Below are 13223 nucleotides of genomic sequence, written 5' to 3'. Positions count from 1 at the left end.
TAAGGTTGGCATTTAAAAGGAACTGGCCTTGATTAGGAATAGTATTAAAATATAGGATTTTTTATTGCCTTCCATTAATACTCAGATCCGTAGAGACTTTTATAAAATTAAGGATACAGTGCGGTGATCACCTATTTTTAACCAGAGCTCTGTGCACAATTAAAACATAAACTCGTGATAAGAAATGAGAAATATTCAACAGCTGGTCCCACACATTCTTGTCTAGCTACTTTTATTCATTTCAATTTCAACTTTGTGTTAAATTGGCAGAAGTCACATTGAAGTTCTAGTTTGTGAACCCACAAATATCACAAGAATGTATCTCACTGCATAAGATGATCTCATATATTTTATTATTGTATCTGTCCATTTGGTTAGAATTAAGAGTCAGAGTTAGGATATGAATGAAATAGTTGCTAAGCCTGAATCATTCTTAATAAACTATATGTATGTATGAATAAAGACTCTGTTCATGGTTTATTGAGGCTAATCCCATCATATTATAACTCTATATGATGGAAGTAAGAGACATCATAACAGTCATATTTATAAAAGAAAATAAATAATTAAAAAAAGAACGTGATGAATGCATTTAGCACACCAGTGTCATAATGGCCATATTTATGAAAGAAAAATATGTGACAAATGCATTTCGCACACAGTGTATAACATTAGTCCATTTTAAGTGCTTTGTGTGGTCAGAGCGGCTGAACTATCACCTTAATCAATGGGGAAAACTGTGGGATATTTTAGTAAACATTTCACAAACAGCATCACACAGACCACAATGAATAAATAAAATGTGCATTACCCACTTAGCATTGCTGAGGTCAGAGAGGAGCTGTGTCATGCTGGGAACACCTCGCACTCGCTAAATGTTTACTAAAAGCCCAGCACATTAAAACATGACATACAGCAGCAGAGCGTGACCTCCAGCAGGAAGACGGCTCGAGTCGACAGCAATAAGCACATTTGAGAATTATTTGTGTTTCAGAGATGTAAGAAATGTTCTGTTTGCACTTTGGATGGTTTACAGTATGACTAGTTTTACTGATAGGATTTGATCTAATTCAATGATAAGGGTAAAAGTAATTATGGCACAGAGACTTCTATATTTTTGACTGGAGCAGCTTTGCATATTTGGTGCATCTTTTGCATCTTTATTTGAAACTAAAACCAAATCTCTCTTGCAATTCAGTGTTATTGTTTTTATATGTAATATTGTGGAATAATATCCCACCTTATGTGGAGTGTGTAAACAAAGTGCTTTGAAATTAAAATCGTGGAAGGACATTTCAAGGACTGATGGCTGAGGTTTAACTAGATTAAATCTGCTCCCTCTGCATGGCTTTGTGCAACACAAACACTCTGCACAGTGTGAATATGTGTTTTTTTAGTTTTTTTACAGAAAGTAAACACTGATAAATGCCAGGGCTAAACTCCGTCTAAAAAGCATCCAAAAACTAAAATAGTCCAAATCACTCAAGTCTCAAATCAGAATAAGAAAGACAAACAATGAAGCCCCACTTTTTGTCATTAGAAGAGGTGCTTCCTGTTTGCTCATGTCGGTGCCGTCTGCATATTGGTTCTCAGAGAAGTCACGGCTCTTTCAATTTTGTGTGGCTCCTTTGTGCCACCAGGCGCCAGAGATTGAACAAATCAAGCTCTATTTGATTTCACTATAAAGTACACTTCTAATAGCAGCTACGGGAGAATGCATTAGTTTACCATTTAAATGTCTTCTTCCTTCTACACAGACAGAGTGGATACAGGACCAACACTCAAACTGTCTGTCTCCGTTTTTTGTCAAAAAATGTACACATCACATACACAGCTGAGTTATGATTGTAAATCAAATATTAGACACATTTTCTTTTTTCTTTTTTTAATTGGCAAAACCACAATGGTTCAGAAAAGGCTTTTGATGTTTTTGTGCTTTGCTTCGCCTCATCTGGCAACATTGTACAAGGCTATTTACAAATTTCATGAGGAAAAAAGAATATTCATCCTAGCAGATGCCAGACTGATAATTGTAGCAGTCTGTTTGTGAACTCACAAATATCACATGAATTCATCCTGCTGCACAAGGTAATCCCAAATATTTTACTGAGGTATCCGACCATTCACATATTTCCAGCGTTAAAATCAGTGGACGGCCTCAGTGGACGGCCACCATCATGTCCATTTCAACAGGGAAAAATAAATAGATAAAATTCTTTTGTAATTATGAAGATCTTTAGACATTTACACCTTTCCCAGTTTACATGTTTTGCCACGTTACATATTTGTTTTTTTGGGTTTGTTTTTAGCACCTACAGATTTTTTTTCCCCCAAGAGCAAATGGCAAAAGACACGCCTCAATAGTGTCATCACATTTTGGAAAAATATGTGCAATTTGTGGTTTTCTAAAATCTGAACAGCTAACTATTTCCCTCCCTGTGTTGTGTATGAGTGATGTGCCACTTACTCAGTTGGGGCCGTCTTGCGTTTTTTAATATGTTCATTAGTCTTTCTCTTTATGCATGTGCACAAATGCCAAATGTGCTATTCAAACAGTTCCGTGGCTGCAAATGTGAATGAAATCTATGTGGAATATGCACAGAGACAGATCCCACCTCTCGCTCCGTTGCAGGATCTCGCTGCCTTTCTTCCACAGGCTAATTGCTGGGGGCGCGGCCTGGGGCTTGCATTCCAGAGTGACTGTGCTGCCTGAGCGGGCTTTCAACAGGGCCCTCAATGGACTCTTGGAGAAACTGGGAGGCGAGGCTGCGCAGCGGGAGACAACAGACAAGTGTTAAACACAAAATGTACTATTGAGCAATACATAGCAACACTAGCTCTCATTCAGTGTTCATTCAGTATAGTGTCAATGATTGCATAACAAATATGAAAGGAAGCAAAACGCTTTCATGTACTGTGTGTGTATATGTAAATATGTGTATACATGTGTGTGAGAATCAAGCTCACAGGTCTCTGGTAGAAGAACCGAGCTTGTAAAAAGGATGAGACCCCCCGCGGAGGGTGATTTAATATTATTATAGTACAGTTGGATCATACATCAGTAATCGCCTCTGAGCAGATTCAATGATCATTAATAAATATATTTGAGCAACATGACTCATCTGGCATATTACATTAGCAAGACAGAAATTGAGATCAGGTTGCAAATCGGCTCATAGAAACTGAGATAATCATGTGACAATTTGGATTTTGGAACAGACAATTTTTTTTGGAACAGAAAATTTAAGCAAACAAGAGAACACGGGGTACTTGAATGTATTCTAAGCACAGGTGCAGTTTATTTTTGTGTTTGCTGCGAGTTTAAATAAGCACATCAAAACAAAACAGCAGGATAAAAGTGTCAACTGGACAAAAAGATGTAGGAGTGAAGACGTTTTGCTGCTCATCCAAGCCATTCACTCAGTTCTGGACAGATTACTGCTGGACACTGCTTTATATCTGTCTGAAGTTAACAGATTTTACTTTTGGCTTTTACTATGGATCAGACCTGGATTACACAGATAATCAGCAGGATTACTAAACGATTCTTTCCCATAATTCCTGTTGCTGTCACTGGTCATGTTTATAGACATTATATTCACAGTTTGGAGTATCCTTACATAGAGTACACCTGAATTCTCATTTAGCGAGTTTGGTTTGAGCCTTTGAAGCTTTCCAAATCGATCAATAGTCCTACTACACAGAAACGACGCACAGTGCCACAATACCGCACACATGCACCACACAATCAATGTGATGAAAAGATAAAATGTGATATTTTTCACTGCAAAGCTCAAGCACATGAAAAGTGATGAGAGGACTAAGGAGACTTACAGAATGACCACTATCAATGAACAACATTTGCACAAAGACGCCAAGATTAAAGCCCAGACATTGAACTAATGAATAAACGTCTCTTCAATAGAGCTGCAACTAACGATCATTTTAGTAGTCGACTTGTTAAAGGATTATTTCTAGTGTTCATTCAGACTTTTTTCCCTCACATTTTTAACAAATAAAGGTTAAAATAGGGTCACTCCTAAATAGAGATGGGTTTTTTTTGTGAATAAAGTACATTACTGATAAAAATGTGAAACTATTTATTCTCTTTTGACAATAAAAAAAAAAATCTGTATGTGTTTTAGAGTTTGTATAGTCCTGATAACGATTATACTAAAATATTTAGAGCCAATTAGTCACGATTAGTCAGTTAATCACATCTTACCTGATTTTCACTGCCTTAAAAAAACCTGAGAAACACAACCTGCAACTTGTATTTTAAACAGTTCGCAGTGATCCAAAGTTCTTCCTCACTTACCTAATGCATTTCAACCGTCCTAATTATTCACTGCAATGAGTTAATAAGCTCTTTTAACAACTCAACTGTGCAGAGTTTACCTGCCTTAAGTTGTTTTTGTTGTTTGTATTTGTCCATTATGTTTTGTCTGTGTGTCCCAGAGTCTTCTTCTTTCCCCATAATCATGGCTGTTGGATCCCTTGGCCGTGATTGGAGGACAGTTTTCCAGCCTGACTCACCTTCAGCCGCCTCCCACCCAACTTAAGAAGATTCGGGACACCGGTTCGGGCCAGTCTGCCAATTCATGCGTGTCTCTTTGGGTCAAGTCACAACAGGGGTAGTGACGTTTTGTGATGAGACACTTCGTTGTCAGTACTAACTCTGTCTGTTCATCAAGATTTTGTTGCTTACTGTGAAATTCGTGTTGTAGTTAACTTTACCTTTGTTTTGTTTAACCCTTTGTTTATATATGTTTAGTCCTTTTTTGTTTAGTTTACCCTTACCATCCCTGCTAATTAAATCACTTCTTACTTTACCATTTTCCCATCTTAGTTGTGTTTTGTTACATCCCTGACCCCACACGAGCTGGGTCGCAACAATTATTTTTTCAAACCAAGGATTAGTTTTTCATACCTGACAGTTTCCGCCACCACCGGCAGAAATGACTTTTATTGTTTTTAGCCAATAGGAAGTATGAAAATGTTAATGCCTGTGTGAGGAAAGTGTATAAAGTGTAAGGTGAGGGGTTCTACAGCTGCAAAACATATAGAATTGTAAAAAATAAAGCTGATACTTCGCGGATTTCGCTTATTGCGGGTTATTTTTAGACCATAACCCCCACGATAAACGAGGGACCAGTGTAAGGTTCTTTATTCATAAAAATCACCATATTTCAACCTTTAATAGTTAAAAACTTTGGGAAAAAAGTCAATGAACAGTAGAAATAATCCTTTAACAAGTGGTCTACTAAAATGATCGTTGCAGCTCTGTTAAAGAAACATTTATAGCGCCCTCTTCAGATCGATACAAGGCAGTATCCACCAGTAATCTGACCAGAACTGAATGAAAACAAACTAAACCTCGATCTAAAGTAATTTTCATGTAGTGCGTAGAACAAAAACATAACATATTCTAAACAAACGATATTATTATGTATGAAGAAGCGGCGTCCATCTTACCTAGCACCATTAGCTGGGCACTGGAAAAGATAATACCATGCTTGTTTTCGGCCACACATTGATACATGCCCGAGTCCGACAGGTTGAGCGCGGTAATGGAAAGCGCTCCGTTTTCGATTTGCAGCTGACCCTGTGGAGGAGACACAAACATTTGGCATATCCATCGCAAGGCCAGTCTATTATGTCCAAAGGCACCGCAGCAATTACGGGTGCACCATGAGCGGAGGAGGGCAGCGGGAGAGGAATGAGAAATTGAAAAAAATAAATAAATAAAAGGGAAAAAAAGCACAAAAAATTGGAAAGCCTTGTTGTAATAAAGTTCTTTGAGGAGAAAGTGGTGAAAATTGCTAACTGGTGTTGTACATGCACGGACAAAAAACAAAACTGACAGCGCGAGTCAATGAAAAATCCATTTGTTTTGTTTGGGTGTCGTGTTGAAAAAGGCACGGTGACAGAACAGATGAGAACTTGGTGCCAGTCTCACCTCGCTAAGCTAATCTCTCCTGCTGAGGAATTGTTTGTCACAGCGATCATTTTAATTACACAGCGTACTTATCCTTAACCTTCCTATTTTCATATAACAATCTAGCATCAGGAAACCGAAACAAATCGTACAATTAACGGCTCTTACTGTCTTTTGCTGTTATAATGGCCGGAATGGATAGCCAACAATTTGATGCGCTTGGAACGTTGCTTGGAAATTTCAACATTTGGTGCGTGCTTCCGTCAAACTAAAACTTTAAAGTGGAAGATTGCAGATTGGGTAGATTTTTATTTATTTATAGTATCAGGTTGTAGTGAAGGAAAAACAGAGGAGTAAACCTGTTCTACTTTCAAGGTAGTCAAAGTGGTTTCCATCAAGGAATCGCTCACCCATTAACACACACACGCACACGCATTCATACACCAGTGTACGCCAGCACTGGGGGTTAAGAGTCTTGCCCAAGGACAAGACAACAACAACAGTATTCACCTGTCAACCTATGGAAATGGAAATTACAACATCAGGTACAGTTGTCGGTCGCGGTCTCGCTGTTTCGTGGATGCTTTTAGTGCAGTTTTACATGTTTTTTTAGTGTCTGAACGTGCATTGCGTTCTGCGTCCTGATGTCCTAAAGCACATGTGTCAAACTCAAGGCGCGTGGGCCAAATGTGGGCCATCGCGTTATTTTATGTGGCCCGCGACAAGGCAAATTAAAAGGTATGACTGTCTTAAAATGTCAGTTTATCAGAAGATACACAGTTACACAGCTATTTTTTCATATCTATGCAAATCCATATGCAATATTTGTAACTTGAATAAGTAATAAATATAGAAACAATAATTGACAAGATTAAAAAGTTTATTTTATATTACATTTAGTTATATTTATACTGTCTTAAAGTTACATCTGGCCGTTTGAGAGCAACCATTTTGTTGATGTGGCCCTCTGTGAAAATGAGTTTGACATCCCTGGGCTAAAGCAGTGTAGCAGCGTATGAACGTGCATTGTGTTCTGCGTCCTGATTGGCTAAGGGACTGTAGACCATTGTCCATCAGTCTCCTCCGTGCCGTGTCTCCTGTACAGTACAGAATGTGTTCAGACAAATTTACATAAATGTTCAATCGCAGTGTGACTCTGAAGTGCTGTATGTTTGCACTCAGAAAAAAACACGTGCACCAAGACCTTCGGTGGTAAAAAAAAGAAACTACAGCGGAGCGACGCCAGGATGAAGACGCACGATCAGAGGAACTGTGAAACAAGCACAAGTGACTACTAATAATTCATGTGTCTGTCCTCGTAGGTTGATTTGTTACAGTATTTCTTAAAGCTATCATTTTGATTGACAGTATAGGACAACATTTATATTTTTATTTCTCAAAATAATGTTTGGGCCTGAAAACAGGTCTTGATCTTTGGTTTCACTCTATAATATTGTGCTTATTTTCTTTTTAAATCTACGAATTTTTGAACTTGAGAGAGTTTAAACAAGAGAGAAATGTGAGAAAATGTTAATGCCTGTCTGAGAAAAGTGTATAAAGTGTGTGGTGAGGGGTTTTACAGACAAAAACATAAAGAATAATTGTAAAAAATAAAGCTGACGACTTTGATTGGCATATTGAGGGTTATTTTTGGAACGTAACCCCCGCGATAAATGAGGGACCACTGTACCTGCTTCCATTAAGATTGCAGATTTGGTAGATTTAATTTATTTATATTTTAAAAAGAGTGACGCCTCTATACATCAACTGTGTTTAATCTTACAGCTACAAAGTTCTCTCAAACAATCATCCACTGTCCCACATTAAACCTTAAAAATTACTTGTATCTTACTTCACCAAACGGAAAAATTAAGTCTCAACTCAACATCATATTATTAAAATTTTACAAGGGGGAAAAAAAAGGTGAAACACATGTATTCGGTGTTAAAACACAATTTATTCTGCAAGTATCACTTTACCAACAGTAATTATATTTTTTAAATTGTTCTTTTGAACTTTGGTAACAAGGGCGACATTTTTTTTTGTTTTTTTTTGCACCAAACTAAAACTAAAACATTCAAAGATAATCCAAATAATGAGTTAAACCATTAAAAGGAACCGTTTTTTCTTTTTACACCAGTAGCATCGACACATCCTGCTTCTTTTCACACTTCAGTATTTTCCTCGTTAATATCCCGTTGTTTGCGGCAGTTCATTTGTTGCTGGTTGGAATCATACATGCATAATTACGCTTCCGATCATTTAGTTTCAGGTTAAGTGTCAGGACACGGCAAAGAGGTTCGTCGTGAGTCAAACAGTAAATTGTATATCTGACATGATAATCATTAGCAAGGCTGTAATTCTGTTCTAAAAAGCTTTTTAATTCACTTAATTTTTGACAGCTTTTATCAAATTAGCAGCTTTAACCGGCTGTGCTAGCTTCATCAAGATTTAATTCAGTACAACTCTCTTATGCAAATGAGGCGAACTGAGGACAAAAACAAACTGGAGTAATTTTACACGTTACAAGTGATGAAAAGTGAACGATTGTTGTATTTTATGTCAAAGGGACACTATTATAACGCAGACGAGAAATGAAGTCTCATGTGGTAAAATCCCTTCAGGTAAATTTAAAGTATGTATATAAATAAATAAATGAGAAAGTGGTGGGACAGTTGATGTTGTGCAGTAACAGAGAAAGAAAAAGAGGTAAGGGAAGACATTCTTTGGCAAGAATGGGTCAAATTCAAAATCGTCAGCCTCGTAGCGTAACCGCGCAAGTCTTTTTTTGGCCAAATTGTAACTTATTCTACTCTCCAAACCTTGCTGCATCTGTAGGTGGGATTGGCTCTGTACTCGGCCAATCAGAAAACAGTGTACAGCCAATTAACCCTGCATTTTTTCCACACAACTACCTCTATTTTATATATCCGTCCTTATTTTTCCTTTGACACATCGAATAACCGACTGTGAGAATCCCGGTGGCACTTGCGCTCTGATTCGTCATCTTCGAGGGACAACGTAAGCAGATTACCGTAACGACAGTAACCTATTTAAAGAGCCTCGTGCCTCTGCTTTGAGACGCCGTTTGAATTTACACGATCGCACAATTGGTTGCGGAGTTACGGTAATGGAAAATCTGTAACCGCAGGTCTATCGGAGACGACAGCATCCGACGCAATAGGGCTAAACATGTTATTTTCTTAACTTATAGGCATTTTCCCCCAAAAAAACTTTACAAAATATATAAAAATATGTAGGAATTGTGCTAGGAGGATAACAAAATGTAAAAAATGGTAAACATTCTGTGACGCAAGCTCGAAAACAAGGGACAGAGGAGAAAAACTGTTCTACGTTCAAGATATTCAAAGCATGTTCTATCAATGAACCACTCACCCATTCACACACACTCACACACACTCTGACACTGAAGCAAGGTGTGTTAAGAGACTTGCCCAAGCGCACAACAACCCTATTCATCCGTAGAAGTTGGATTTGCATCGTCCACCTATGAACCAGCGGATTTGACGACTCTACTAACGATGTTCATGATGAAAGTGAAGGAAGGAACATGGATTTACAAGCATCACATGTGATTGAAAGAGACACGATCAAACGGAAATACCTCTGCGGAGAGCGTCTGTCCGTTCCGGAGCCAGCTGTACGAGGGTTTGGGTTTCCCGGTGGCTTTACACTCCCAAAACAGGTTCTGCTCGATGGACAGCGCTGTGTCATCTATGGTCTGCAGCCAGTGAGGTTTAGCTGCACAAAAACGAGGATTACCTTTTTCAGACATGTGTTTTTAATTACAGCCCGAGTGGATTAGCGCAGTCTTATCACAGCTCCTGAAGACAAGCGTTAATTTAAGTTTGACTTCAAAAGAACCATTATAGCTCATTTTGTTTGTCACTAAAAGTTACTGTACAACCGAGATGATTAGTTTGGTGAGTATTATTTTTGCGGTGATAGAAGAAACACAAAGCCAGCTTGTCTTCCCTTTGGCTGTTTTCGGGATGACAGTGAATCATCTGCTTGTAAAAATTCAAATAATTTCCTTGTTAACTTGGTTTTACTGAAAATACTGTGCCATTACTGTATGAACAAAGTAAAGGCCTCTACAAACATGCAAGTTCAGATAGACTTTAGCCTTCTAAAATGCAGATTGTTCGATTGTTTGTGCACAGTCGCGCGCACTTTTTCCACCCGGAGGAGATACTTCCTGGGTCTAGTGCTGAGAGCAAGTGGGTCGGCTGTTTGTCCAGAGCTGGAGCGGTTCCTCGTACGACCAGCTCTCGTACCAGAGTAGAACGTTCTGATACAACTGGGATGTCTATGCCAAACTTCAAATGTCATATTTTGGGTCCCACTCAACAGTTCAAGGGGGCGCTGTGGAGCAACGTCATGTGGCAGCTTTGTAAATTGTACATCAGCTCGTTCAGATCATCGTTTTGAACAAAATGTATATTAATGCCAATGGAATACTGCATGTCGAAGTTACACATGATGCAGTTACACATGATGCAATACTTAAAAAAATGGCATTTCTGTTTGCACGTTGGCCACACCCACATTGTATGACTTGAATTGACTTGTATTGAATTGAAAAGAGTTACCCATAATCCCACATGGGTCTAGTTCAGATTGCGTAAAGCTCTAATATGCTCCATCACATACTTTTGCTTCAGTTTTTCTAATACTTCAGGTACATGTCAGACCGAGGACAATGTGTGTATTACAGTTTTATAGCTTCATACTTTTACTCTACTCAGTTGCAGTATGTTACTACCGTTATATCTTAATGTATTTTAACTCTATTCAGTATTTCTAGTGTTCTTTTTAGTTTGCTTACTTCTTTCACCATTGTGGGACAGATAAATATTCTCTTACCCTGTCTTATTTGTGAGATTTGGAGTTTTTTATGAATCGATCAAACTGAATAGAATCATTACGTCAATTTATTTCCCTCAAATAAAGTGTGACCAACCTATTTGTGCCCTGCAATATGAAAATTAGTACATTGGTTTTGTTTAACTAACCATGAAATGAGAGCCGGCCCCTCGCTGCATTCTTCCCTCGCCGATTCTCTGCGACGCATTCGTAGGTCCCTGCATCTTCTTGTTGGAAATTAGGTATTTCGAGAACCGCGTTTGAGTTTTTCATTTTGACTTTGGTGGGGAACGGGACTCCGCTGGTTCTCCTCCAGCTGATTTCTGGAACGGGGCTGTGAAGCGCAGAAGAAAAGAAAATATTCCTATGATGGCACCTGTCACTAGCAGCCATCAAAGTGTGATTAAACGCAGCAGGAGAGGTGCTAAAGCTAAAGTATCATCGAGGTATTGTTCTAGGGCTAGACAGGCTGTGATCACTGTCATCTCGGAGCTACTTTGATTTCTGTTGCTCATGTTTTCCCTCCACCCTTCACAGTAATAGTGAGCTTCAATGTGTCCTTTAATCCTCCAAAGCAATGAACACGCATGCAAGAACGGCCTTACAATACAACACAACATTTACACATACAGCAGACTGTATATTAGAGCGGCAATGATTAATCCATTATTTGTGACTATTCGAATATAAAAAAGTCATATTGTAATTGTTATCTGGACTATTTAAATGCTAAAACACAAGCGGAAATTGTTTTTTTTATACAAGGATAGTGGCATTATTAAACCAAAATGTCAAAAAAAGAAGAAACTATTGCTGATTTTCCACAAAAAATAGACTTTAGTTGTAAATATTCTCCATATAGAAGCGTTCAGTCGATGTATTTCAACTTATATTTTGGTGAAAACGTATTAATACAATGTAGAAATAGCCATTTGGCATGTTAACTAATTGATTTTTTTTTTTTTTATACAAGAATAGTGGCATTATTAAACCAAAATGTCAAAAAAAGAACAAAATTAATGCTGATTTTCCACAAAAATAGACTTCATTTGCAAATATTCTCTGTCTAGAAGCGTTCAGTTGCTATATTTCAATTTATATTTTGGTGAAAACGTATTTGTACAATGTAGAAATAGCCATTTGGCACGTTAACTAATCAGAAAAAGAAAAAAGAAAAAATCTTTGCTGACTATTCCACTACTAAAATAACCCTTCATTACACCCCCTATGTGTATATATGTGCATTTTTATTTCTTACATGTTATTCTTTTATCTTTTTAACTGTACACGAATGTCCAAGTTCATTTTGGAGATAAAAAGTTGTTGTCATTCTGCCAAAAAAGTTTTATGTGGCCTTGGACATTGCTGAGAAACTCATTTTGCCAGAATATGTGTTGGTGCAAAAGTACCAGCAGCTCCAATAATTCATTCTGACAGTCAATTTCAGTCATGTTTAATATAGCAGTGACAAAGTATTAATGTTCTGCACACTCAGGTGACGGATGTGCAAAAGTTTTTATTTTTTTTAGTTTTTTTTTTCCAGATTAAGTTTGGGCAAATAGCCAAATGCATTTTTTAAATTCATGTACATATTTGTTTAAGTTGTTGTTCCTTCTACTGGTTCTTCTATAAACAACTCATTTCACCCAATCCGACAATCCCCAACTTCTCTCCATTGAACTGTGCTGCAGTTTGTTTCAATCCCATGATCATAAAAAACAAGCTAAAACAAAAGTGCTCAGTGTGTCATCCAGCCAACCACTCTGTTGCCATGGTACAGACATGGTACAGTTATTTCTTTATTTGAACATGTTAAACAGACTATATTAGGCTGTTTTCTGATCTGACGTTAAACACACGCACACACATAGAGTTGTGTTTGTTTCATTCACTCATATTTAACACATAAACCCTGTGTATTTATGCAATGTTCTTCTCTCAAACTGAAAACATGGAGTTGACAGTCTCCACTGAACTAAAGGTGAAGTTGAGCTGTTTATATAAAAGCCACCACTGCATGACATCATGAGGTGGAACAGAGCATTTTGAGCTTTGGAGATAATACAGGGTTACGCAAATATGTGTGAATTAACCAAAACACAGCTCCAGGTGTGTTATTGAGGAGGTAACAACATTATAACATGACTTAAGCTCACAAGAGACAATTGTGTATAATATAGGACCTGTAACACTGCGACAAATCCTATGAATAATATAAGAAAAAATATAGAAAAATAAGAAAAATATTACTTAAAATTAGCAAAAATATCTGCAACAGAACAAGAGCATTTTCATTGTCAAGATTTTCAAAAATAAGAAAAATATACTAGCCCCAAATCACCCACAATAACTTAAACTTAGTCTTTTTACACTAAAATTAAGTTGTTTTTTTCTTTTT

General features: G+C 37.6%; 1 protein-coding gene across 1 annotated transcript in view; it reads right to left on the bottom strand.

Annotated features, from left to right (window-relative positions):
- cntn3b (contactin 3b) overlaps positions 1 to 13223 on the bottom strand; it is a 91444-nt gene that overhangs the window by 22967 nt on the left and 55254 nt on the right. Inside the window, exons 8-11 of the mRNA XM_033966278.2 lie at positions 10975 to 11159; positions 9564 to 9700; positions 5476 to 5605; positions 2616 to 2766 (exon numbers count right to left, since the gene is read on the bottom strand). Of these exons, the coding sequence (XP_033822169.1) occupies positions 2616 to 2766; positions 5476 to 5605; positions 9564 to 9700; positions 10975 to 11159 (603 nt within the window). The remainder of the gene's footprint in view (positions 1 to 2615; positions 2767 to 5475; positions 5606 to 9563; positions 9701 to 10974; positions 11160 to 13223) is intronic.

Source organism: Periophthalmus magnuspinnatus, chromosome 5, assembly GCF_009829125.3.
Source record: "Periophthalmus magnuspinnatus isolate fPerMag1 chromosome 5, fPerMag1.2.pri, whole genome shotgun sequence".
NCBI lineage: Eukaryota > Metazoa > Chordata > Actinopteri > Gobiiformes > Gobiidae > Periophthalmus > Periophthalmus magnuspinnatus.
Note: the sequence above shows the minus strand (reverse complement) of the source record. Positions and strands in the feature narration are given on the sequence as shown.